This window comes from Hemibagrus wyckioides, linkage group LG07 (assembly GCF_019097595.1).
Source record: "Hemibagrus wyckioides isolate EC202008001 linkage group LG07, SWU_Hwy_1.0, whole genome shotgun sequence".
In the NCBI taxonomy this organism is placed as follows: Eukaryota; Metazoa; Chordata; class Actinopteri; order Siluriformes; family Bagridae; genus Hemibagrus; species Hemibagrus wyckioides.
In genome coordinates, this window is record NC_080716.1 from 1,759,112 (window position 1) to 1,786,953 (window position 27,842).

Genomic DNA, 27,842 nt, shown 5'->3' on the forward strand with positions numbered 1-27,842 from the left:
TCGGACGAAGCCGTACCTTCAGGCTTCAAGAGTTTCTCATCATACTGTACAAAACGTAAATACATTAAGCTTAAAGAAACAAGACATCTCGCTCGGAGGGAAAAAAAAACCCCTCAGCCATTAATCTGTTTGATTAATTTGCGTATTTTCAAATGACGTTATAGTTTCTATAGCAACAGCTTGATGAGCAATGTATGACATGGTGCCTTTAAAAAAACTTAATTGCTCAAGGATTTGCACCATGGGTGAGTCTTCAGGTCTTACGGGTTTCTTCCTCTTTTTATTTCTTGGTAACATGTCAAGCGGTCTTTTTATTTTCTTCTTCTTCCAGCAGGATTGCGAGGCTAAACGATCATACAAAGAAATTCCCGTAATGTTGATGAGGTTACCATAAACGGATAAAGTCTAGATGGCGTTTATGAATAAAATAAAAAAAAAAAAGATTAATCCGTAGGATGAATTCCGCTCAGGACTTTCGTACACCACATTTGTCGTATCATGCCTCATTATTCCAAGCTGCGTCAATCAAAGCGAAATAAACGCGCACTAGACACTTCTATCAGTTCTTTGTGTAGAGTTTTACTGTTGCGGATGAGCCAGTGTATCGGAAAAACACAAGGCCTCTAATGTTCCTAGTGCGGCCTGGCAACCCGGACAATTACACTAATGCGAAGTCCGGTGTTTGCAACCATGTGTGTTTATCACCCTAGAGATGAACTAGGTCCTGACATCTGATACGGTCTCGGCAGCGCCGTTGCATAACACGAAGGGGGAATCCGCCTGAAGTTCAGAGATCACATCTATACCGAAGAAACACAGAGATGGATATCCTTTAAAAAAAAGAGTTGCTAGCTCATAGACGCAACCTTACAGCATGTAGTCTCAAATCTACTGGACTGAGTATCTGGATTATGTAGTGGACTTCAGTATAAATCTAATCTCTTAGAGACCTCTCGCCTCTTAGTAAGTCTGGTATTTGGACCGTAAATGAGAAAGTTTGATCCTGGGACTCTACATCAAGCTGTAAGGATGGAATGATGGGAAAATGGACAGGTTCTGTCTCAAAGACAATGGCATCTTAATTTGGAGCGATGTACTCTTGATGTCAGAGTTTTGACCACTGACTGATGACATCAAATGTGCAACAACATCACATTTTTGTAGGTTAACACTTGTTCTTTCGGGTTCTCCCTGTTTAGGGTCGCCACAGCGGATCATTTGGTCCACATTTTTTTTATTTTACACAACCTGATGCAACCCTCCCATTTTATCCAGGCTTGGGACCAGCACTTAGAGTTAACTCTTCAGTGTTTGGGTTTGCTCCCTGCCTGGGAATCGAACCCGGGTCACAGCAACAAGATCGCTGGATCCTGCCTCTGGGCCACCAGGACTTCATCCCACTTCATTTTCAGTTGCATGCCTCCATCTTGACTAGATCTTCAGTCCCTACTGAAGTCACATGACGTCGCCGCCGCCACCATGCTTCACACAGTGATAAACACATGGTCATGCACCAAATCGTTCTTTTCAAATTATTATCCAGAAAAAGATCTACCTTCAGAAAGTCTCATCAGATCCTAACAAGTTTTTCCACATGGTTCACGTCAATCATATCTGCACTAAACAGCCAAAAGTATGCGCACGCCTCACCACGAGCATTTCAGCTGCAAGCTCTTCACATTTTTTTGCATGCAGATTACAGAACTACAGCCACTTCTGCAAGAATAAACAAAAAAGAGCTGAGGTGAACTAACCCCCAATATGACCCAACTAGACAGAAGTGTAGTTCTTTAATCACTGCATATTTTATGTGTCTATTTGTGTAAATGACACTTCTGTAAATCTTTTTCTGTTGTCGATCACCACCAGGAACACTCCCGAACCGCAAATATTAAAAAAAGAGAGAGAAATGAGAACTTGCTAATGTTTATTTTGGCTCTGCTGACCAGTTTTACTCTTTCATATCAAGTACTCAGTTGCATGACTTATTGTTCCTCATTGAATGATGATAAATTTAAGATGATGCATACTCTTTTTTTCTCCCCCTGTCTGGCTAGTGCAAGCTGTTCTTTGTGCTCTAGCGTTTCACTGCTTTCTGTCGCTCTCAGCACTTTGTACACCGTCTCTGAGGCCTTAAAGCCCTCCATTATTGGTGGCACCTGGTATGTTTGCTGTGTTGGCTTTTACATTGATGCAGGGATTTTTTTTTTTTTTTTGAAGGGGGGTGGAAACAAACAGACAGTACAGTACAGTATAGTGGTATATGCCAGAGCTGGTGATTAACAAATCTGTGTTTTATTGCCACGTCAGAAGTAAATGTGTAGTGAAAGAGCGTTTATGGAACACTTCAGGTATCTGCAGTTCGTTTTAACTCCTTGTTCCTGTTATTTGGCCACAATTGAACTACAAAAAGTACACAAGACACCATTTTGGTGCTTTCATGTAATCAGTTCTTGCCTTTTTTTTTTTTTTTTGGAAAGTTTTAGTTTTAAGCTCTCTTTAGTAAGGATCTATTTAGATGTATCATTTGAGTAGGTATATTCTGCTTAGCACAGGAATTATAGCATTTAAAAGTTTTGTAAGTGTCCCTTAAGCATGTACACACCCTGACAAAAGTCTTGTCGCCTATCCAAGTTGTAGGAACAACAAATAAAAACTTGACTTCTAGTTGATCATTTGGAATCAGAAGTGGCTTATATGAAAGGCAAAGGCCTCTAGATTACGCTTATTTTACCAAAATAAAATCTTATCATGCCGTGATTTTTAATTATTTAATTAGGACAGAAAGGTCAGACTTTACTTAGACAAAAGTCACATCTTTAAAGCATTCAACCAGTCACAGATAGAAATTGCATCCTGACCTGACAGCATTCCAAAGATTCAACCACAGACCAAAGTGCTGATTATCAAGAGCCTGAAGACCAAGTCTCCTGCTGAGGTGGCAGACATCTTTAATGTATCTAAACGTCAAGTGGAGAGGATAAGAGAAAGATTTGAAGAAACCGGTGAAGTTCATGACAGGCCCAGGTCAGGCAGACCCCGTAAGACAACTGTTCGAGAGGACCGTTTGTTGGTTCGACAGTCCAGGGCCAGCCCTTTTTCAACTGCAGCAGAGCTACATAACAACTGGTCACCAGAAACCCCTGTATCTACAAGAACAGTTTGTCGAATTCTCTCCCACAGTGGTCTCAATGGCCGAATTAGTGCTCAGAAACCAGCATTAAACAGAAGACAACTAAAAAATCATGTTGCATTTGCCAAGGCCCACAGCTTGCAGGAAGTATGGACTGTGGCAGAAGGTTGATTTTTCCGATGAATCATCTATTGAACTGCATCCCAATCGTCGCAAATACTGCAGAAGACCTATTGGAACCCGCATGGACCCAAGATTCACACAGAAAACAGTCAAGTTCGGTGGAGGAAAAATCATGGTTTGGGGTTACATTCAGTATGGGGGCGTGCGAGAGATCTGCAGAGTGGATGGCAACATCAACCTGAGGTATCAAGACATTCTTGCTGCCCATTACATTCCAAACCACAGGAGAGGGCAAATTCTTCAGCAGGATGGTGCTCCCTCTCATACTTCAGCCTCCACATCAAAGTTCCTGAAAGCAAAGGTCAAGGTGCTCCAGGATTGGCCAGCCCAGTCACCAGACATGAACATTATTGAGCATGTCTGGGGTAAGATGAAGGAGGAGGCATTGAAGATGAAACCAAAGAATCTTGATGAACTCTGGGAGTCCTGCAAGAATGCTTTCTTTGCCATTCCAGATGACTTTATTAATGAGTTATTTGAGTCATTGCCGAGACGTATGGATGCAGTCCTCCAAGCTCATGGGAGTCGTACACAATATTAATTCTTTTTCCACTGCACCATGACTTTATGTTCTGTACTGTACATTATTTCTGTTAAGTGACAAGACTTTTGTCTAAGCAAAGTCTGACCTTTCTGTCCTAATTAAATAATTAAAAATCACGACATGATAAGATTTTATTTTGGTAAAATAAGCATAATCTAGAGGCCTTTGCCTTTCATATAAGCCACTTCTGATTCCAAATGATCAACTAGAAGTCAAGTTATTATTTGTTATTCCTACAACTTGGATAGGCGACAAGACTTTTGTCAGGGTGTGTAGTGTTAGAATAAGCAAAGTAGCTTCTGGTCTTGTCACACACCCTGTTGCATACTTCTCTGGCGTCAAGCTTGAAAAACTGCTTGAGCGTCTGCATTTTTTGCATCACTGAATGTTATCGAACCGGATACAAACTTGCAGCACATCATCTTTAAAACTGGCGTGAGACCAGTAACCATACCACCACACCCTTTCCTGTGGGAAGGTCTATAGCATTATGTATAGAGTCATACACGTTGCCATTCTAAGCAATGATGAGTCTATCAGTGTCTCTAGAGAAAAGTAGACATTTGGGAGCAAGCACTAATGGTGAGAGGTTGTTTAAATAAAAAAATAAATATATATATATAATCAATGACCAGATTTTTGTTGATTATTTTTTATCTAGATCTAATTTGGACGGCACTCTATTTCAATTCTTTTAAAAATATTTCATTTCTATTTCTTTTTCAGGAATGACTGAAGTGTCTTGAAATGGTTTCAGCCTCAGGATGGACTATAACAGAACTTTGTGACAAACAATGTTTCACCATAAAACATAGTCAAGTCTGGTTTCACCCCTGCTCTCGGACCCTCACCTGGATGTATATAAGGGTCCAGAATGTTTGCATGTTTCCGGCGGATCAAAAAATGCCAACTCCGACAGCTGATGATGACGTGCTTCGTGTTGTCCGTGATCAAGGTGTACTGGGAAAGTCTCGACAGGAACATAACCAGTCATGTCAAGTCCTATTCATTCCGTATGCTCAGCAGCTTGGACTTTATAAGCGCTAACCTCACAATTAGCCACAAGGCAGCAAGGAAGTTCAGCGACCACCGTTACTTAATAAACCACGAGCAGAAATGCGTCGATGAGGACGTGCTGCTTTTGCTGCTCGTCAAAAGCTCGCCGGAGAACTTTGAACGAAGGCAGGCCATCCGGTCGACATGGGGCAATGAGGCCTACATCCAGAGGAATCTTGGTGTGACTGTGAGAGTGCTGTTTGCTCTTGGCGTCCACCCGCAACCAGAGGACAGGAAGAAGCTCGAGCACAGGTTGCTTGTGGAAGACGAAACGTACCAAGATCTAATTCAACAGGACTTTCTCGATACCTTTCACAACCTCACTATCAAGCTTCTCCTCCAGCTCAGGTGGACGCACACCTACTGCGAACACGCCCGCTTCCTCATGTCCGCAGACGATGACATCTTCGTCCACATGCCCAACCTGATCCGTTACCTGCAGGAGGTCAACCGGACCGGCGTCAAAGACTTCTGGATCGGTAAGGTGCACCGAGGCGCTCCGCCCATTCGTAAGAAAGAGAGCAAGTACTACGTGTCTGAAGAGATGTACCCCTGGCTCCTCTATCCCGATTATACCCCCGGAGCCGGGTACGTCGTCTCCAGTGACGTGGCCTCTAGAGTCTACCAAGCTTCCCTCACATTAAACGCCTCTATTTATATCGACGACGTCTTCATGGGCATTTGCGGCAATGCCATAGGGATCTCTCCTCAAGAACATGTCTTCTTCTCGGGAGAAGGTAGAGCTCCTAACCACGTCTGCATCTACAACCAAATGATGACGTCCCACGGGCATGTCAAGGACTTCCACGAACTCTGGAAACTTGCAACAGATCCTGTGGTGCAGCAGGTTTCTTCGGGACTTTTAGGAAAGCTTTACTGCACCGTAGCTAAAATCAGACTCCTTTGCACATTACATACTATAAACACCTACCCATGTAAAGCAGCTTTTTTATAGGGACTAGATTAGTCCGACTCCTCTAGACCAACAACCTTTGTGCTGGAGATCTGTATGTCTGTACTTTCTAAAAATACCGTTATTTTTTAATAATTGCATTTATTTCCCTTGCAGATTTCCTTGCAGTGTTTGTCTTGTTCCTTGCATCTTTTTTTGTTTTTCAAACCCCTTGAGAGAAACCAAGCGTAGTTTTCTGAGCAGGAATGTTTGTCACACCCACATGTGTTTCTTCCCCAAACTATTGCCACGAAATATGGTAGCGCACAATAGAAAGTATAGAACGTCTTTGTATGCATGTGGTTTTTTCCTTCAGTGGAACTAAGAGGCCCAAAGCCTTGTGCACAAAGCCTTGCTCCATGAAGACATGGGGTGGAGGACTGGAGTGGAAAAACCTGTATGGTGTCCCAACTCAACCCTGACTGAACCTCAACCTCACTAATGCTTGTGTAGTTGAAAGAACACACAAGAGTGGACCACATGTGGGTGTGATGGTCTGGGGTTGTAAAACCTTTCCCCGTATATTAAACCTTGAACCAATTTGAAATTTGAGAAGATTTCAAGCTTCCGCACAGCATCTCTGGAAATTGTAGGAAGTGGTTAGTTCAGTGATCGAAAGCTTCCCAGGTCCCTCGATCACCAAGCTGCCACTAATAGGCTCTGGTGCAAGGCCCCTAACCCTCAACTGCTCAGTTTTACAAATAATCAGATAAACGTTAGTCACTCGGCGTAAGGGCGTCTTCCGAATGCCATAAATGCAAACGATTCATTCCACATACTGGTGTAGAGAAGTGTCACGGATCTCGGGTCTGAAAAATCACATCCTGCTGAAATCAAATTGCCATGACCTTACGAGTTCTCCTTTTGTTTGTGAAAGCCTGTTTTTGTAATTGTAAAGTTATTAAATGTGTCCTCTTTAAAAAAAAAAAAAAAAAATGGAAACGTCATTTGAGTAATCCTGAGTCAAGTGTCTGGTGTAAGGTTTCACATGTAAAGTTTTCAGGAAGTGTAGAATTTGGAACTTTTAAAAAAACGTTCATGAATGGCCTTCAGCTTCACAAGATGTTCCACATTTGTCTCCAAAATGTATTCTATTTCTAATTGAAATGTATGAAAATGTCCAGAGGTCCTTGGGCTATCACGCTGCCCTTCCGATTTGAACGGACAAAGCTACAGCTTCATAGTACTTCCATATAGAACGTTGGTGGTTGGTTTGGTTTCCACCACCAACAGATTTTCAGTGATCTGAAAATCACTTGATCACTTTTTTAAATTTCAGATTTACAATTTAGCTTGCACGTACATGTTTAGTAAAAGTTTTGACATGCTCTTGTTTGTTTTGTTGATTTTTTTTTTCCACTCCGTTGTTTGGTCAGAATCACTCATACGAGTTTGGAAAAAAAATAAATAAATAAATGAATGAAACTGAAAACAGATTGTGAGCTTTTTCCTAAGGGTTTATTTTGTAAATGATTTCACATGGAATTCTGACCCCTAGTTAGGGAAATTCTTTGGAAGGGAAATTCTTAAGAACCTTTTTACACCTGTTTACTTGTTTAAGTTTGAATCCCAGGTCCACCAAGCTGAGACTACTAGGCCCCTGAGCAAGGCCCTTAACCCTCAATTGCTCAGTAAAAAATGAGATAAATTGTAAGTCGCTCTGGATAAGAGCCACGAATGAAATGTAGATCTCCAAATTAAGAAAAGTAAAGGGGATTCTTTGCTTTCCACAAGTGAGCTCAAATGCTGAAATGAGGACTTTGGGGTTAGAATGTTTGCCAAACACCTGGGGGTTCCACACCCATTTTCAGCCTGTGCATCTTCTTCCCATGCTTTGGGGTTTCCTCCAGGTCCTCCCCCAGACCACGCCACAAACTGTTTGGAAAAGAAATTGCTTTGAAGCATTGTATCAAATTTCTGGAAGGCGGCGATGCCGTTGATCTCCCATGTGACTCATTAAACAATAAAGTCGTAATCACTCCAGGATTCACCCGAGATAAAGGTTGTTTGATCAGCGATTTAGATGTGTGTGTGCTCATTCTCGTTCTCTCGTCACATGCGATATCTGAGTAGCATCTAACTGGCGGCTGAAGGCCGTCGAAGAACTGGGCTTTCAGAAGAGTAAGCAAACGCGTCTCTGAGTCTGTTTGGCTTAATAGGTTATTTTTAAACTGACAGATCAAATGACCAGAATGCTGCCAGATGCCATGGCTCATTCTGCATGTGTAGACAGTTTCAGAACAGCTCTTTAGGGTAGGCAGTCCCTTCAGGATTTTAGAGGGAGTTTTTTTGTGATTGTTGAAGCCAAAAATGAGCGATTTTTGTGCGGAAAACTTCTTGAATTGGTGACGCTGCACAAGCACAGTCAATTCTTCTTTCAAACTCCTACCAGTGAAGACGTTCTGGCTTTGGCTAAAGGTGTTGTGATGGTCACATAAAGTGACTTAGCCCAATTGGCTTCATTTTGAAAAATTGCAAGCTCCTTAAAAAAAATCACAGCTTTGATTTTACATCAATTTACATTCTATAGAAGCTAATTACATTCATAATAAACGTTAAAAAGTTGAGTATTGTCAGACACGGCTGTTTATTAAGTAAACCATCATCCGTAGGACTCGGAACGCTGTCTGAGATGCTTTTCTGCTCACCCTGGTCACGAAGAGTGGTGGTCATGTGGCCTGTGAAAGATCGATTTGGCCGTTCTCTCATGGACAAGAAGGTTCTGTCCCCGGAATTGCCGCTCACTGGATAGTTTTTGTGTAAACTGCCTGGTGGTCAAACTCGGAAAAACTCAAACTGGCTCTTCTGTTTGATCGATTTTTAATGGAAATCAAAGAATAGGAATAAAAAAAACGTAAACCTTTTTTGGGCATTTTGATTAGTCCTCGTTTTAGAAAATTGACTATGGGGTGAAAAAAACCGTGAACATTCTACACTGGAGTATGGATCTCTGCTATGTTAAAAGAAATCCAACACAAATATAAAGTGAGGCAAACGTTTTGTAATTCCTCAGATTTAAAAGCGACTTAAATTTGCAAAAAGGAAACGATAAAATCCTTGTTGTGGCTCCGGTCTAAACACTTCCTATCCCCACTAAACATTTGCTTATACTTTTCTAACAAAACAACAGATGCAAAAAAAGAGAGAGAGAGAGAGAAGTAACTCAGTCTTGAATACACAGCGCGTTTTGCATAACCTCATAAGATGCAGCTGGAACGCATGGGGAAGCTTTACGTTGCATCAGACCACCAGATTTAACTTCATTAATAATGTCTTCATAAGGACCTGGTCACTTGGAAAGAGCATCAAAACTGCATTTAGACATTTTATTTACGGTTAATAGTAGGTTAAAGGTTTTCTATTTTTTAGCCTAGAATTATGAAATATGAAGCATGTTACATATCCCATGTCAAATATCCAACGTCCTCTATACATAAAGAAAGGGATTTAATAGATTAATGTTTTAGTAAGTTAAAAAAACAGGTGCTTCATGCAGGTCTTTCCTTCCAGGTGTCTTCATGCAAATTCAAGGTGGTCAAGCCTGCTGCGTCGGTCAAATGCCTCGGTTTTACATTTTCAAAGCAGCAGATTTTCCTTCTTTTTTTTAAGAAACATTTTCTACTCCTTATTCGGACATATCGTGTACCGCGTGAACCTGTGAGGGGTTTTTAAAACTGCAGTCACAACAGAATGAAGCGGGTCAACAAAGGACGGAATTCATGAGATGGTTTATCTAACTAGTTGGTTTTTAAAAAAATATATATATATTTTAATACAAGGTTAATATTAATGACTTCAAACTAAAAAGAAAAAAAAAAAAAGGATTAAATAAGTCCATCAATTTTCTAATTCAAAACACATTTCGTTAACGTTTACTGTAGTCTCCAGTGTTAGGGCTTTGTAAGGAGACTTCAGAGAGTAGAAAACAAGTGGACAATAGCGCCTCCTTGTGCACAAGCACACACAGCAACAAGAGTGAGAGTATCACCATCCTCTTTATTGTCAAATGAGCCAACACTACATGATACATTGATATATTTTTATTTTTAATGTTAAGACCCACTTCTGAAGAGGACTTCACACAAAGAAGTACTTTAAAACAATATACATTTAATACATTCAAAAACAAAAACAAAAAAAAAGTGCCTTTGCATGTACTGACGGGGGAGGAGTGAGTGAGTGAACCAAGTTTAAACTGCACACGTATGTTAGCATAACATAGTTGGCAGACTTGATGCAGCACTTGTATCTTTTAGTCCACAAGTAAGTTACTAGACGATGAAGGACATCTAACACAGATATTTTGAACGTACTAGGGAGAAAATACCTGATAAAGAACACATTTAAAGAACCCATTTTTTCTGCAAACGCCGCTACCGGTAGACGCCGGTTTCAACGCCCACAGCCGTCCGTGCAGGAAAGTCACGTCGCGTATCGTTTCGAATTTGCACGTCTGATCCACACAGCCAGCATTGAGGAGAAAACAGGCTTTTTTTTTTTTTAATTCTTCCAATGAAATAAGCGCAAAAATGCAAGTGATTATTCTGTAGCTATCCCTGCATTAAAAATAACTCTCCAAGGCGGTTTAAATCAGATCGGCCACGTTCATGGGCATCTCCTCGACGGTCGTGTTGTAAAACGTCTCGATATCTCGAAGGATCCGTTTGTCCTCTTCAGTAACAAAGTTAATGGCGACACCCTTTCTGCCAAAACGACCTCCACGGCCAATTCTGGGAAGAAGAAGAAGAAAAATAATTAGGTGTCGGTTTTATTTTAGAGACTCGAGGCTGTGCACCTGAGCATGCATATTACCTATGGATGTAGTTCTCTCGGTTTGTCGGAAGGTCGTAGTTGATAACAAGGGAAACTTGTTGCACGTCAATACCACGAGCCTGAAGCAAAACACACACACACAGCTCTGGTTAAGCTACAAACTCATCCGATTTCCCGCTGGAAGCAGACTCTGACCGGACGATCCGGACTCACCAACAAATCGGTAGTAATCAGCACTCGACTAGATCCGGACCTAAATTCTCTCATGATGATGTCACGCTCTTTCTGATCCATGTCTCCATGCTGCAGAGAGAAAAAGAAGAAAAAAGGTTTGTAGCGCTTCCTGCTCGGGAAGTTAACCTCGTGCTGCACGACTGCACTGCGGTTTTAGTGTAACCAAATAACACACTGTACTGGTGAGTTTGAGGAACAAAAATGACCGACATGAACAAGTCTCCTGTCCAGGAACAGGAATCTGTTACCGGTTACAAAAATTTCACTGCTTTTAAGCAAAGAGATTATTTTATAGTTACATTTGCAGCATTTGGCAGTCGCCCTTATCCAGAGCGACTTACAATTTCTCTCCTTTTTAATACTACTGAGCAATTGAAGGTTATATGGGCCTTGCTCAGGGGCCCAGTCCGGGCAGCTTGGTCAACCTGGGATTCAAACCAACAACCTCTCGATGAGGAGTCAAACACCTGAGCTACCACATCCCCATATACACTGATCAGCCATAACATTATGACCACTGACAGGTGAATTGAATAGGACCGATCTCATCATGGCACCTGTTAGTGGGTGGGATATATTAGACAGCAACTCAACATTTTGTCCTCAAAGTTGATGTGTTAGAAGCAGGAAAAATGGACAAGCCTAAGGATTTGAACCAGTTTCACGAAGGGACAAATTGTGATGGCTAGACCACTGGATCAGAGCACCTCCAAAACTGCAGCTCTTGCGGAGGTGTTCCCGGTCTGCAGTGGTAAGTTGTCCAACTTATAGGACTTAAACGATCTGCCGCTAATATCTTGGTGTCAGATACCACAGCACACCTTCAGGGATCTAGTGCAGATCACAATATTAGGCAGGTGGTCATAATGTTATGCCTGATTGGTGTACAGCTCATTGTAGAACACTGAAGCATCAGTGATATCTCTCTCTCACACACACCTCTATCCACCCACTATTGTATGCAGTATAACAAATGGCTTCAGTGTCTATACTTTTACATTCAGTCCATGTGTACTGCTGTGTGAAGCCAGAACTGAGCCCATTTTGGTCGTTTCCAAGCCACAAGGTGCAGGGATGATTTTATTAATTTTTTTAAGCTTAAACCTAGCAGGTGAACTATGACAAGTGATGCGATTTATCTCTCCGTGAGGCTGCAGAATCAGTGTTAAAGATTTAGCAAGAAAATACGCCCGTATCAACGACTACTTTTCAAAGTCTGATCTTTCCACCAGTTACACAGGTTTGATGTTTATTTGAAACAAAACGCCATTTTGTTCCTCAAACCACAATGTTTTAGCAGAAACCGTGCAAAGTTAACGTGAGCTGGTCAGAGGTACGATCAGTAAATTGAGAAGAGTGTCTCCATTACGGTCAGTCCCGAAAGATGGTATGCCATCATTTCATACCTCCAACCAACAAGCAGGAGTGAAAATGAAAAACAAAACATTCGATTCCTTACCAGGGCAGACACGGTGAAATCTCTAGCGTGCATCTTCTCAGTCAGCCAGTCCACCTTTCTCCTCGTGTTCAAGAAAATGACGGCCTGGGTGATCGTCAGAGTCTCGTACAGATCGCAGAGCGTGTCCAACTTCCATTCCTGAACACAAGAGTACAGATTGAGTGCCGAACAAACCAACCACGTGAATAATGTAATAAAGTGTTGCGCAGAATCTTGAGACGCAGGACATGGGACATTAAGAAAGAGGTCCCTCCGGGCCTCGTTTCCGACGCTGCGGCTTTTACTCTCCCTTCTTTGAGACGTACCATACCAGCATGACCAGCAGGACTAAACTGGAAAAAGCTTAGACCTGCTGGTTTTGGCATGGCGCTTTTTATAAAGAAGGGGTCACAATGGTGTGTGTGTGTGAGAGAGAGAGAGAGAGAGATCACACCTCTCGTTCTACATTGATGTAGAACTGCTTGATACCCTCCAGGGTAAGCTCCTCTTTCTTCACCAGGATGCGCACAGGCTCGCGCATGAACTTCGTGGTCACGTCCAAGACCTCGGCGGGCATGGTGGCCGAAAGGAGCACCACCTAAAAGCAGACCCAGATGTTATGCGTGGTTACTTCCTGTGTGGGGTAAGATTCCTTACTTTCTCTCTCTCTTACCCCTAAAAATAACCTAAATGAACTCCATCAAGAAGCCCCAAGGTGGCTATGAATGCCCGGCTAGCATTTCTCTCAAGATAGACATAAAATAACTGTCGCACTGAACCTTGAAACAAAGGTCACCGGACATTAAGAAAGAGGTCCGACCGAGTTTCATTTTCGGCGCAGGGCACGTTAGTCTTCTTCCATGTTTTCACTCTGCTAGCATTATTACATAAACCAGGAAACCTGAAGTCTGTAATTTAAGCACAGTTCTTTTGGATGGAAGGAAGGGAGGAAGATTGGGGGGGGGGACCCCAAATCTCCTAACTAAAACCAGACTAGAGTGGACTTTGTGTCAGGCTCCACCACAGGACTTTTTATTTCTGCTAGACGGACCCAGACTCACTTGAATGTTTGTGCTCAGTTTCTGGAAGATTTCATAGATCTGATCCTTGAAACCGCGACTCAGCATTTCATCTGCTTCGTCCAGGACAAACATCTTAATCCACTTAGGAGCTACATAAACAAAAACAAAACAAAAAAAAATCCATCATTCATAACAGCGAATGAAGAAATCTTGTAAATAAGTCACACCTGGACAGAGATATGATCAGTGAAGTTCAAAAGCATCTCCATGACACGTCAGTCCCGAAAGATGGTATACCATCATTTCATACTCAAATCCAACAATCCAATGTTTATTTAAAAGCCGTCTAGACGAGGACTTACAGAGAAACCTCCTGTTCAGCATGTCAAACACACGCCCCGGTGTCCCCACGACAATGTGGGGAGCTTCCGCTTGAAGTTTCTGCATCTCGTTGCGCACATTGGTGCCCCCGATACAGGCGTGGCACGACGCACCCATGTAGTCGCCCAAAGCTAAGATGACCTTCTGAATCTGTGCAGGCAGAAAAGAAATAAACAGAGCCAAATAAGACATGACGCTAGGGGTAGAAATTCATCTGACTGGTCAGATTTGTGGATACATTACGTCTAAAATGTTCAGTCTTCTGTAGAACCGTACAAATAACGGTTAATATCCACTGACAAGAACATTTACACATGGCTTCTATAAAACTATTCTTTAACTAAATAAATAAATTTAATCAATGAAAAAAAATATATTTGACCTGACTTCAATTAACAAATTAAACATCCAATTAATTGAATTCAAAAATAAATAAAAATGAAAAATTTAAAAAACAAAAATGTATTTAAGCTGATTTTCAATAAAAATAAAAAAAGGCAAAAAACCTGGCATGCCACATGGCTTCTATAAAAACTTTAAACTAAAATAATTAAATCGATTTTAAAAAATATATTTGAGCTGATTTCAATTAACGTTAATTAAATAACATTAATTTTAATTAAAAATAAAAATAAATAGAAATGAATTAAATCAGTTAAAGTATTTGAGCTGATTTTCAATTTTTAAAAAAATTACCACTTAGCTTCTATACATTTTTTAAACTAAATAAGTAAAAATGAAAAATGAAGTTTTTTACAAAAAAAATAATGTATTTTATAATAAAATACATCACACTACCATGTTATGTAGCTTCTATAAAACTTATTTTAACTAAATAAAAATTAAATCAAGGGTTTTTTTTTTTATTAATGTATTTGGAACTGACTTCAATTAACATGAATTACTTTCAAACAATATTTCCCGATATATCCATTATCAAAAATTATTTTTAAAATGTTTACTGTTGGGTTTGGTAGATTTTATTTTACAGACAAAATATTTGTTAAAAAAAATAAATAAAAAAACATGCCAATCTATTTCCGTTTAAAAATAAACAGTAAATATATAAACAGAACCTCTTGGGGTTTTTCTTAATGTAAAAAATATTTTTACTCCATCTTGAAATCTACACTTTTGGTTTATTACATTTGCATCATTTTATTTATGCATAAGGCTCATTTACACAAACAAAGTTACTCGATTGTAATCTCTTTTTTTAATGACGCTATACACCTGAGCATTTCAACTTTAGGCTCAAACGGTAAATAGAGGGGGGAAAAAACGCAATACGCTTACAAACACACAAAAAAAAAATCTGGCTTCCTGCTTAACATTACATAGACAAATAAAAAATACGTGACTCCAGTTACATAAGCAGGAAGAAGAGCAAAATTGTACCTTTCATTGAGCCCCAAATATGCCGCCTTGGTCTGAGACACACTTAAGCTTATCATGACCTCAGGTACAGCATACCTGCTGAGCAAGCTCACGGGTCGGCGCCAGGACCAGAGCCTGGGTCTCTTTCTGCTCAATCTCCAACTGCTGCAGGATGGAGATGGCAAACGTGGCCGTTTTGCCAGTGCCTGACTGGGCTTGAGCAATGACATCATATCCTGAATAGAAAGTTAACAAAAAAATAAGTTAATAAAAAATTCTCCATGACAAATGGATGTATATATTTTAAAATATTGAGCGTAAATACCTTTAATGCAAGGAATAATTGCTCGCTGCTGAATAGCTGACGGCTTCTCAAAACCATACGCGTAGATTCCTCGAAGGAGCGTCTCCTTCAGGTTCATGTCATCGAAGTTGTCTGTGATCTCGTTCCAGTTGCTCTGCAGAATCAAAATATAAACAACTATTTCGAAATAAAACCTTCTCCAAATCCTCTAACAGGTTCAATCTCAGGGTCAGACTACATGAAGATCCTCGAACCTTAGATCTGTCCTTAAAGGAAATCATCCCAGTCTGAACTCTCCACGTGAGCTTCAGGTAACAAACACTTTGTTTATGGCTGCAATCTATCTCTCTCTCTATCTATATACACACACAACACTATTATACAGACACCTCCTGAGCCTTTTCTAGTCAGCTGTCTTGGTTGTATAGGCACCGAAGTGTCACTTGGACTTACGATTTAAAACGGCCATCTTTCCACCATGCAACACCAACCGTGAAGGAAGCACAGCATCGTGTTACGCTCTTTCAGTGTTGCTGCATAAACAAACTAACAGTTGCAGCCTGGCTGAACGCCTGACGAATTAGGCACGAGTTTCAAAGCGATCATTTTAATTTGGTTTATTTGTATAGCGCTTTTAAACAACGGACATCGTCTCAAAGCAGCTTTACGGCAGTATATAAACGGAGAAAAGATACAAAGTTTAAAGCTACTATTTTATCCCTATAGAGCAAGCCTCCCTGAGATGATACGAGGAAGAAACCTTGAGGAACCAGGTTCAGACGGGAACCTCGCCCTCATTTGAGGTGGACAGTAAAAATGTAAATGTTTGCTCAGTGTTCGGGCGCTCTTGAGGAAGAAATCGGTCAGTGTAGATTCTGGATCGTTATCTGATTGATTAGATACTACAAGATTTCCGCACGAGTCGCACCCCCCCACACACGGTTCACCTGGAAACAAAGCCATTCTTATGCTCCACTTCCCCTCACAGGAGGAGGAAGGCATGGTGTTAACTGATAAGCGCTCATGAGGAAGAGCTAATGAAGTAGTTCACTCTATAGACTCATTAGCTGTCCATGAGTTCCATTTTCAAGCACCTGAACTCTGATTGGTTGCTTTGCATGTCAGTCAAACGCTCTTATGGGCGGGCCTTGGCCATTAAAAGGCGCTGCTATGGAATCCATAACTTGAGACTTGAGACTAGAGTCAATGAATTAATGATGAACAAAAACAAAAAAATTACCTCAATGACGCCATCAGGCTCCATACCTTCAGGCCCTCCATGGTCTCGATCTCTAGAGCTACATTTTGGAAAAGAAGAAAAAGAAAAAAGGGACACAGGGTGGTTTAAGTCCAACTTTGAATACTGCACAACGCATGCAAAACATCCTGTAAAAAAAAAAAAAAAGTGACATTTTCTAAAACGCCACGTGGAACGAGTGAAATTGTGTCTGCGCGCGCCCTCGGGCTGAATCCCAAACGCCCCCCCTGAGCCCTACGCTCGCGCACTACTTCTATAACGGGCCGCGACGACGGCGCCTACACCCTACGTAGTGCACTAAATCACCAAATAGGACCCCGTCGCGAGGCCCTGCACGATGGACGAAGGAACATCGAGCTAATTTTACCCCGTGTAACACTTACTCATATAAAAGGTCAAAGGGGTGTTCGTTGCGAAAAGGAGTTGAGATTCAAGCTCGAGGTGCGAGTTTTACAGATTTGAGACGCTGCATGAAATCTCGCACGAAATTTTTTATCCTCGCGAACGAGACGCACCTCTGGCGTTAGCTATTAGGCCGCGCGAGGAGCGGGCGTGACACTGTGGTATACGCTCCATACGTGAGCATCTAGAGTTCCTGCAGCAAACCGTTATTTTTTTTTTAATTGAGCAACCGACCGATTTTAATGCGAATTAAATTAACTACGCCAGGTGTTTAGATAGAGTGAGTTACGTCGCGTGCGAGATAGCTAAGCTAGCTAAGGGGTGGCATGTAGGCCAAGGCATGGCGCAAGCGCGCGCGGCCTCACTAACAAGCGCCATATAAAACACGCACGTATTTATCATGATCCGATTTTGTCTGAGCGTGAGGTAAAAGCGTTCAGTATAAACGTTAGAAATCGCATCTGGCGCCTAATGAGGCGATTACACACCTGTGATAATCAGCAGAACCGCTAGACATGATCCGCTCGCGACTTCGGCATCCACTCGGAAAGGAAGAGCGCGTGAATCTCAGGCGAGTTTTATTTAACCGGAACTATTTCATTCCGGAGCCCGCGTGCATACTGTAGAATGAGTACGGGGAAGAAATAAAAAACACATAGACTTGTGTTAGATCGTATAATGATTCGGATTGGCGGCGCTAATTATTGCTGAGGAAAGCTGATTGATTGGTTTTGTTTTTTTTAAATAAAGGTACACAGTGTTCTTTGGTGTGCCTGAACTAGATGATGAAGCGCAGTGATATTGCCGCAGTGCGGAGGTGTGATCCGGCCGCTACGGGGTCTCCGCCGATTTTGGCCTGATGGATTTGGTCATAGTGTAAAAAAAAACGTAGATAACATTTATTTTATTTTATTTTACAACTTATTACCATTCTTCCTGCTACTAAATTCTGATCAACAATAAAAAATGTCCAACAATAAAAGCATGAAACATTTTTCCTCACAAATGTGTTTGCTTATATAATTTGTTCAATAAATTTAAATTCTGTAATATAATTTTAGTTCTATCATTTAGATAGTACATATTTCATTCATTCATTTATTAATTCACTTAAACATCTATATATCTATCTATCTATCTATCTATCTATCTATCTATCTATCTATCTATCTATCTATCTATCTATCTATCTATCATAATTTTTATGATCATATAATAATAAATCACATAATAATCTATTATAATGCAATAACTGTTTTATTATCACCAATAATTATTTATTTATTATTTATAATTTGTCAGGAAATTATTAAAAGAGGAAAGCTATTGCACAGTGGGGGGTTGGGGTGGCTGAAGTGTAACAAGTACAATATTTAATACATTCAATACACCCTGTCACACATTTTAACAGTTTATAGTGTGGATTAAATGTTGTAGAACATCCAAGAGACAACATGGTTCCCTCACTCCCTCTCTCTCTCCAGTTGATAACTGGTCCTTTAAAAGCACAGACAAACATCTACAGACTGTAACTCATGCTTTTTTTTCTTTTTTTTTTTACATTGTAAGCAATCACATGTATGTTGTAATAACGTTAAAAAAGCAAAGAAAAAGACATGGGTGCTTTTAAAAAAAATGTTAGAGCATGTAAAGGTCACAAAAAGCTACATTAATGGCATTTTTACAGACACAGGCCTGACAGGCTATTGGTATTATTCTGCTATGGAGAACTTTAAACACTGAACTGAAATAGCATCGAACAATATCAAGTAGTTTAGCAACAAGCTAACCAGCTCATGTTAGTTATATGAGTGATAACTCTAAAGGTGATGATTAACTTCTCAGGGGATGATTAACGCATGGGTTGTGATATAGATTTGTGCCTGCATATTAACTGATATGAAGCCAATACTGCTTTAAATGCAATTTATTTTATAAGTGAAGGGGAACTTTAGACTGTTCAGCGTGAGAGCGGCCATGTTGGTGTGACGTCACTCGGTAACCGGGGAAGTTACTGGGCGCTGAGGAGAAGTTGGAATTTCAAGTTGAGGTGCGTTTTCGGTGACCTTTCCTGGTCGTTAGTGGGGAATTAAAACTTCACCTTGATCGCATCAGCTTTGTAAATCTATTGGAGTCTATTGGTTTAAACCAATATTTTTAAGAATAATTTGTAAGACTATCCAGATATATATATATATATATATATATATATATATATATATATATATATATATATATATATATATATATTTGAATTAGCAAAAAAAGAATTAAAAATACCTTTAATATTTTAATTAGTTGAATGTTTTTTAGACACCTGGAGTTTTAATTAACGTTTTGTTTTAATTGATGTATATATTAAATATTTTTTATTTTAATTTATAAACTTCATTATATCTCTACCTGTGTGCGTTAATGTGTGAAGGGGGCGGGTGGAGTTGTACTGCGCAGGAGCGGAAGTAGATGACGGGCCAGAGGGGAAAAGCGGAAGAGGGAGTCTGGAAATCACAAACATGGTAAATGAAAAAAAAAATAATAATAGTAATAACAGACACAGGGTTATTTGTTTAGTTTTCGCGGGGCACACGTCTGGACGACGGTGAAAATGTGATTTACGTGGCGCGATGCTTTTGGGAGTTTAGACAGACAGACAGAAAGAGAGAGAGAGCTGCCGGAGTGAGTGCAGAGGGCGCTAGCTAAGTGGCTATAGCAGCCAATGCTCACGGGCTGTATCCTAAACGCACACAAAGTGCCCTAAGTTCGGACGCGCGTGCTATTATTTAACCGCACATTTAGTGCGGATGTGTAGGGAGCAGCTGGTTATTTGGTATACGGCCATAGTTAGCGCGGTAGCTTCAATTAAACACGCAATTTATACTTGTGTTTTTTTATGTTTGGCTGCACAACATCTCCAAATGATAACAGTCTCGTTAATCAATGATAACTGATTGTAATTTTATTGTTTGTGTTATAAAACACGAAGCTTGCACTTGACTGGCAGCTGAACCTATTAGGCCTATGAGCTAGTTCTAAACATAATAGAGTTGTTAAAGGGAATCTTCTCTCTAAAGCACATTTAGACATGTTTAGACTGAACCATTTCCGACGTGTTTTAGTGATTCTGGAGCAAATTTGTTCGTTAAGGTTGTATCTTTTGTATTATTGTGTTAAGTTGTGCCGCAGTGACGTCACATGGGGACGTAACTTCAATTAAAATTGGCTCAAATGCTGGATTGATTGAAAGTCCCAGCAGGAGGTGGGGAAAAAAGTTGAAACAAATGTTTTCAGTGTCTTTGTGCTTTTTCCAACAGAACAAGCTGAAATCCTCGCAGAAGGATAAAGTTCGCCAGTTCATGATTTTCACGCAGTCGAACGAGAAAACAGCGCTGAATTGTTTGGCTCAGAATGACTGGAAACTAGAGGTGGCCACAGACAACTTCTTCCAGAATCCTGAACTTTACATACAGAATCTGAAAGGACTGTTCGACAGGAAAAAGCTAGAGCAGCTCTACAATCGCTACAGAGGTAAACGAATAACTCAACGAAAGCACTATATATAATATACACACACTATATTGCCAAATGTTTTGGGACACCCCTCCAAATCATTGTATTCAGGGGTTCGGCTCAGCCCCTTAGTTCCAGTGAAAGGAACTCTTATTGCTTCAACTTCATACCAAGACATTTTGGACAATTTATAAATCAAGGTCCATAAAGACATGGATGAGTGAGATTGGTGTGGAGGAACTTGACTGGCCTGCACAGAGTCCTGACCTCAACCCAATAGAACACCTTCAGAAATTTTGACTTTTCTACTAAAAGCGCATTTGTGAGGTCAGGCACTGATGTTGGACGAGAAGGTCTGGCTCACAGTCTCCGCTCTAATTCATCCCAAAGGTGTTCTATGGGGTTGAGGTCAGGACTCTGTGCAGGCCAGTCAAGTTCCTCCACACCAAACTCACTCATCCATGTCTTTGTGGAGCTTGCTTTGGTCACTGGTGTGCAGTCATGTTGGTACAGGAAGGAGTCATCCCCAAACTGTTCCCACAAAGCATGAAATTGTCCAAAAATGTCTTGGTATGAAGCTGAAGCATTAAGAGTTTCTTTCACTGGAACTAAGGGGCCGAGCCCAACACCTGAATTCAGTGATTTGGAGGGGTGTCCCAAAACTTTTGGCAATATAGTGTATATAATCCGTAGACATGGCAACACTGCACAAGGTTTTGTCTCAGACATGTGATGCGAGAACCTAACACCACATGTTAAAATTGTGCGAAACGGCTTGTTGCCATAGAAACCGCTTCCTTTTCATGTCCGTTTTCACCTGACCACATTTTTTTTAACAAATTTTTCTAACTGTAACAGATCCTCACGACGACAATAAGATCGGTATAGATGGCATTCAGCAGTTCTGTGACGATCTTGGACTGGACCCAGCCAGTATAAGCGTTCTCCTAATAGCGTGGAAGTTTCGCGCCGCGACACAGTGCGAGTTCTCCAAGCAAGAATTCATGGACGGGATGACTGAACAAGGGTACGTGTGAGAGATTTTCAAGAGCAGGAATTACATAACATGCAAAGTCAGGGTAGAAAACATTATGTAAATAAGGATCTTGTTCAGTCTGTTCTGAACCTGCTTGCTGTAATTTGTTCTATAAACTGCATTGAAATATTCTTCTCTCTTATTTAGATGTGACAGCATAGACAAGCTTAAAGCTCAGTTGCCCAAAATGGAGCAGGAGTTAAAAGAGCAAGGCAGATTTAAAGACTTCTATCAGTTTACTTTCAACTTTGCGAAGAATCCCGGACAGAAAGGCTTGGGTACGGCTCACTTTCTGTTTCTTCTTTTCTTCTGTGGATTTGGTGTGCTGCTTCATTTTTACCTGATAAATAATTGTGTTTTTTTTTTTTTTTGTTGTTGTTTTTTTAATCTAGATTTAGAAATGGCGATTGCGTACTGGAATTTAGTATTGGCAGGACGTTTCAAATTCCTCGACCTTTGGAACAAATTTTTAGTGGTAAGTCTGTAATAATAATAATAATAAGAAGAAGAAGAAGAACTACCTCTTTACACCAATCTGCTTTATTTGATTTATAGGCCACACCTCCTTCATTGAGACTGACACGTTTATAGGCCACACCTCCTTCACTCAGACTAACACGTTTATAGGCCACACCTCCTTCACTGAGAGCGACACGTTTATAGGCCACACCTCCTTCACTGAGAGCGACACGTTTATAGGCCACACCTCCTTCACTGAGAGCGACACGTTTATAGGCCACACCTCCTTCACTGAGAGCGACACGTTTATAGGCCACACCTCCTTCACTCAGACTGACACGTTTATAGGCCACACCTCCTTCACTCAGACTGACACGTTTATAGGCCACACCTCCTTCACTCAGACTGACACGTTTATAGGCCACACCTCCTTCACTCAGACTGACACGTTTATAGGCCACACCTCCTTCACTCAGACTGACACGTTTATAGGCCACACCTCCTTCACTCAGACTGACACGTTTATAGGCCACACCTCCTTCACTCAGACTGACACGTTTATAGGCCACACCTCCTTCACTCAGACTGACACGTTTATAGGCCACACCTCCTTCACTCAGACTGACACGTTTATAGGCCACACCTCCTTCACTCAGACTGACACGTTTATAGGCCACACCTCCTTCACTCAGACTGACACGTTTATGGGCCACACCTCCTTCACTCAGACTGACACGTTTATGGGCCACACCTCCTTCACTCAGACTGACACGTTTATGGGCCACACCTCCTTCACTCAGACTGACACGTTTATGGGCCACACCTCCTTCACTCAGACTGACACGTTTATGGGCCACACCTCCTTCACTCAGACTGACACGTTTATGGGCCACACCTCCTTCACTCAGACTGACACGTTTATGGGCCACACCTCCTTCACTCAGACTGACACGTTTATGGGCCACACCTCCTTCACTCAGACTGACACGTTTATGGGCCACACCTCCTTCACTCAGACTGACACGTTTATGGGCCACACCTCCTTCACTGAGAGCGACACGTTTATGGGCCACACCTCCTTCACTGAGAGCGACACGTTTATGGGCCACACCTCCTTCACTGAGAGCGACACGTTTATGGGCCACACCTCCTTCACTGAGAGCGACACGTTTATAGGCCACACCTCCTTCACTGAGAGCGACACGTTTATGGGCCACACCTCCTTCATTAAATTAAAATCTTAAATTAAAATCCCCCCCAAACATTTCTGAAATGTCTTTCCTCCTGCAGGAGCACCATAAGCGATCCATTCCCAGAGACACCTGGAACCTCTTGTTAGACTTCAGCACCATGATCACCGACGACATGTCCAACTACGACGAGGAAGGTCCGTAACCACACCCTTTTTACCTTATTTATTACAAGAAGGTTATAAATTCATGTTAATGGCACATTCATACAAACACAGAGAAATAGTCTCTACGAATCTAAACGACTGGCTTGAATGAATGCTGACTCGGACCAAGCGTAGATTAAGGAATTCAGGCCTCTTATTCGTCTCGCTATTTGTCTCCATCACATTACGTTTCGGTTATATCCTTATAAAAGTGAGGACATTAAGCCACAGCAGGTACAGAAACCTCTGATGAACATGTTACATCATTGCTTTTTTTTTTTAACAGAAGCCTGTCTCTCTCTCTCTCTCTCTCTCTCTCTCTCTCTCTCTCACACACACATCTTATCTTCCAGGAGCGTGGCCAGTCCTTATTGACGATTTTGTCGAGTTCGCTCGGCCGTACATCGGGACCAAGAGCACGGCGGTCTAAGGGACTCCGAACGCCGTCCCGACCTCACGCACACCTCCACCTCGTGGAGGACTGAACTGAGATCTACATTGCCTTTTCCGACCCTCAGGATCAAGACGCGTGTGTACAGCAAAGACATTTCAGAGACGCGTCTCCTCTTCGTCATCTAGCGGTGGTTTGGGCTTTTTTTTTTTTGTTTGTTTGTTTGTTTTTTGTTCACTTTGGATACGAGTGCCACTTCTGTGTCAACTGAATGTGGATCCAGCTCTGAGACCTCATCATGATCTCCTCCTCTTCACCTGGACAGGAACAAATCACAACATGACACGACATCTTCGTCTTCATGGTTGGGGAACCTGAAACATCATCAGGTGTTAAATCTTAATTTTAGCACTCCACATTGGCTCCTGCTTTGAACCTTTTTTTTTTTTTTTTTTTTAAACAGTGGAGTTTTGATTGTATCCTGTATTTAGGGGACAAATACACAAGGATCAGACACCCTGTTTATGCTATGTTTTTATGTTTGTTATGTTTTTATTGTGACTTAATGTATGTTTTTTTCTGTTGCTGTTTAAAAAGAAAAAAAGAAAATGCTTTCACTTTGTTTGGTTTTGATTAAAAGTAACACGTATAGCTGGTATGTTCTGTCATTCTAAACGAACGGAGTGACTTTTACTTTACTTTGACAAATTAAACAGTAATTTATTGTAGGACGCATTGCTTTTTTTTACCACATGAGGGCGGTGTTGAGCTAAAAATAATGTCACCGGGAATTCAAATAACTATATCGTTCTTTTTCTTTATTTTTAGTTATTATACGCTGTATGCTCAAAGGTTTGTGCACCCCCACCAATCCCAAAGATATGTTAAGCGGTCCAAGCATCAAACATAACGTGGAAAACTCAGGAATAGAATCGCTTCAAAAAAAAAAGTCTCATTTGAAAATGTTCTTGAAATAAATCCATGCTGAGGAAGTCTGTGGAAATTTATTTTGGAGCTTAAAGAGTTAAACAGGCACTACTGAAAGGGGAGCTTAGCTCACTGTGGTGTAGTGCTTATGGGATTTGTAGTCTTTCACATTCTAACTTGCACTACTTCTGATGCAAACCCACACTTTCTCCATACAGTATTTATTAGTGTGATTGAGTAAGCACACTTGTTATCGTCACTATTTTTTTAAATTATTATTCCGTTTCCTCGGCGCGCTACTAGTCCTAAACGATAATAGCTAGAAACATGGTTCCAACGCTAAAATGTTGTGCTTGAGTGGGCTATTACTTTTCATGCGGATAAGTATTATAGTTTATTTTTTATATTATATAATATTTTTAAAGGCATTTTTCTTCACTTCCTGGTTTCCGTACGGACATTTAAGCATAGCGCACACGCTAATTCGTTTAGACTTCATATTTTAACTGTAACTTTAGTTAGGGCGTGAGCACCGAAGGAGCAAGGCCAGAGGCCTTGCACCGTAGGTGCAGAAGCCCTATTGTTTTCATTAGAATTTTATATTTATTTTTTTATTTATTTATTTTTTCTCAATCTTTCGGGGCATTTTGGACCCTTTAACATGCTCAAAAACTCTTGAAAATCAGCAGACAAGTTTGAATCTGTGGCCATTAGGATGTCACCGAGACTCGGCCCTGGGCGTGGCACCCACCCGTTACAGCGCCCCCTGGAATATCTTGCTGCATAGCTGATACACACTTGCACGTATCCATGTACAACTTGGTACACACTTAGATCTCATTGAACTGAACAACTTTCACACTGCATGTCATTAATTCTAATCCACAGGAAGTGAGTTAATTTGAGTTGTTTGCAAAACGCACCCAATGGAATTTGAAATACTCCTTGAATTTGGTTCAAAATCAGTCAGAATAATGTCAGGACATGGCTGATGTGAAACTGTGAAGGAATTTTTGATACCTTGAATCGTGTTACTGTAGCAACGATTTACATGAGAACATAATAGAAGAAAATGAATCTTCTCATATCTTACAAGTGGAAAGGCCTAATGTTCCAAAATATTTCCCATAGAGAGTGTACATGTTTATGAGAAAGGCCAGTGTGGCTGGTCACCGGGCGTGGCACAGGGCTGTCACAGCGCCCCCTGGAACTTTGTCAGAAATGTAGCTGCACAACTCATATTCACTTGGACATATATGCAAGAGAGCCGGTATACATTTAGTTCTCATTGAGCTAAATGACGTTCATCCTGCTTAACAGGAAGTCTGTTATTTTGGGATGTTTGAAAAACGCACCCAATGGAATTTGATACAGTGAGGGAAAAAATGATTTGATCCCCTGCTGATTTTGTACGTTTGCCCACTGACAAAGAAATGATCAGTCTGTAATTTTAATGGTCGGTGTATTTGAACAGTGAGAGGCAGAATAACAACAAAAAAAATCCAGAAAAACACATTTCAGAAAAGTTGTACATTGATTTGCATTTTAATGAGTGAAATAAGTATTTGATCCCCTATCAATCAGAAAGATTTCTGGCTCCCAGGTGTCTTTTATACAGGTAACGAGCTGAGATTACAGATTACACTCCCTGAGAGTGCTCTTAATCTCAGCTCCTTAACTGTATGAAAGACACCTGTCCACAGAAGGAAGCAATCAATCAGATTCCAAACTCTCCATCATGGCCAAGACCAAAGAGCTGTCCATGGATGTCAGGGACAAGATTGTAGACCTACACAAGGCTGGAATGAGCTACAAGACCATCGCCAAGCAGCTTGGTGAGAAGGTGACAACAGTTGGTGCGATTATTCCCAAATGGAAGAAACACAAAAGGACTGTCAATCTTCCTCGGTCTGGGGCTCCATGCAAGATCTCACCTCATGGAGTTTCAATGATCATGAGAACGGTGAGGAATCAGCCCAGAATTACACTGGAGGATTTTGTCAATGATCTCAAGGCAGCTGGGACCACAGTCACCAAGAAAACAATTGGTAACACTACGCTGTGAAAGACTGAAATCCAGTAGCGCCCGCAAGGTCCCCCTGCTAAAGAAAGCACATGTACAGGCTCATCTGAAGTTTGCCAGTGAACATCTGAATGATTCAGAGGAGAACTGGGTGAAAGTGTTGTGGTCAAATGATGCCAAAATCCAGCTCTTTGGCATCAACTCAACTCGCCGTGTTTGGAGGAGGAGGAATGCTGCCTATGACTCCAAGAAGACCATCCTCACTGTCAAACATGGAGGTGGAAACATTATGCTTTGGGGGTGTTTTTCTGCTAAGGGGACAGGACAAGGGACGATGGACGGGGCCATGTACTGTTAAATCTTGGATGAGAACCTCCTTCCCTCAGTCAGGGCATTGAAAATGGGTCGTGGATGGATATTCCAACCTGACAATGACCCAAAACACATGGCCAAGGCAACAAAGGAGTGGTTCAAAAAGAAGCACATTAAGGTCCTGTAGTGGCCTAGCCAGTCTCCAGACCTTAATCCCACAGAAAATCTGTGGAGGGAGCTGAAGGGTCAGCCACAAAACCTTAATGACTTGGAGAGGATCTGCAAAGAGGAGTGGGCCCAAATTCCTTGAGATGTGAGATGTGTGCAAACCTGGTGGCCAACTACAAGAAATGTCTGACGTCTGTGATTGCCAACAAGGGTTTGCCACCGAGTACTAAGTCATGTTTTGCAAAGGGGTCAAATACTTATTTCACTCAATAAAATGCAAATCAATGTAGAACTTTTCTGAAATGTGTTTTTCTGGATTTTTTTGTTGTTATTCTGTCTCTCACTGTTCAGATAAACCTACCATTAAAATTACAGACTGATCATTTCTTTGTCAGTGGGCAAACGTACAAAATCAGCAGGGGATCAAATCATTTTTTCCCCTCACTGTATACTCCTCCTAGGGGATTTATATGATTTTGACAAAACAGGGTCCAATATGATCTGAAGACATTGAGGATCTAAAGTTGATAAGGAATTTTTGATATCTCAAACGGTTCAGCCGTGAG

The 27,842-nt window shown here is 41.1% G+C and overlaps 3 protein-coding genes and 4 non-coding genes across 9 annotated transcripts in view; 2 read left to right on the forward strand and 5 right to left on the reverse strand.

Annotated features, from left to right (window-relative positions):
- b3gnt5b (UDP-GlcNAc:betaGal beta-1,3-N-acetylglucosaminyltransferase 5b) overlaps positions 1 to 6,804 on the forward strand; it is a 10,327-nt gene extending 3,523 nt beyond the window's left edge. For 2 of the 3 annotated variants that reach the window (XM_058395986.1, XM_058395984.1), the window contains one exon: positions 4,587 to 6,804. In XM_058395986.1, the coding sequence (XP_058251969.1) occupies positions 4,735 to 5,871 (1,137 nt within the window). In that variant the 5' untranslated portion in view covers positions 4,587 to 4,734 and the 3' untranslated portion in view covers positions 5,872 to 6,804. Of the gene's footprint in view, positions 1 to 4,144; positions 4,443 to 4,586 lie in introns of those variants that run through there. The other variant, XM_058395985.1, reaches the window with a different exon arrangement.
- A 3,040-nt stretch (positions 6,805 to 9,844) lies between these two features.
- Positions 9,845 to 17,676, reverse strand: eif4a2 (eukaryotic translation initiation factor 4A, isoform 2). The gene is made up of 11 exons (XM_058395148.1): positions 17,546 to 17,676; positions 16,638 to 16,695; positions 15,419 to 15,551; positions 15,190 to 15,329; positions 13,698 to 13,866; positions 13,375 to 13,484; positions 12,768 to 12,911; positions 12,335 to 12,472; positions 10,855 to 10,944; positions 10,681 to 10,760; positions 9,845 to 10,598 (listed from the first exon to the last, which is right to left on the reverse strand). The coding sequence occupies exons 1-11, from the start codon at positions 17,572 to 17,574 to the stop codon at positions 10,454 to 10,456; spliced, it is 1,236 nt and encodes a 411-aa protein (XP_058251131.1). The 5' UTR covers positions 17,575 to 17,676; the 3' UTR covers positions 9,845 to 10,453.
- LOC131357014 (small nucleolar RNA SNORD2) lies at positions 12,209 to 12,281 on the reverse strand. Its single transcript, XR_009205212.1, has one exon. It is a non-coding gene; the product is annotated as a small nucleolar RNA SNORD2 (small nucleolar RNA).
- LOC131357010 (small nucleolar RNA SNORA81) lies at positions 12,531 to 12,720 on the reverse strand. Its single transcript, XR_009205208.1, has one exon. It is a non-coding gene; the product is annotated as a small nucleolar RNA SNORA81 (small nucleolar RNA).
- Positions 13,077 to 13,255, reverse strand: LOC131357008 (small nucleolar RNA SNORA81). The gene has a single exon (XR_009205207.1). It is a non-coding gene; the product is annotated as a small nucleolar RNA SNORA81 (small nucleolar RNA).
- On the reverse strand, positions 13,573 to 13,645 carry LOC131357013 (small nucleolar RNA SNORD2). Its single transcript, XR_009205211.1, has one exon. It is a non-coding gene; the product is annotated as a small nucleolar RNA SNORD2 (small nucleolar RNA).
- Positions 17,677 to 19,490: 1,814 nt separating the features above from the next.
- On the forward strand, positions 19,491 to 24,574 carry dcun1d1 (DCN1, defective in cullin neddylation 1, domain containing 1 (S. cerevisiae)). The gene is made up of 7 exons (XM_058393819.1): positions 19,491 to 19,573; positions 20,369 to 20,582; positions 21,423 to 21,591; positions 21,748 to 21,878; positions 21,993 to 22,075; positions 23,350 to 23,446; positions 23,809 to 24,574. Exons 1-7 carry the CDS (start codon positions 19,571 to 19,573, stop codon positions 23,883 to 23,885), a joined length of 774 nt encoding a protein of 257 aa, XP_058249802.1. The 5' UTR covers positions 19,491 to 19,570; the 3' UTR covers positions 23,886 to 24,574.
- Positions 24,575 to 27,842: the final 3,268 nt, after the last annotated feature.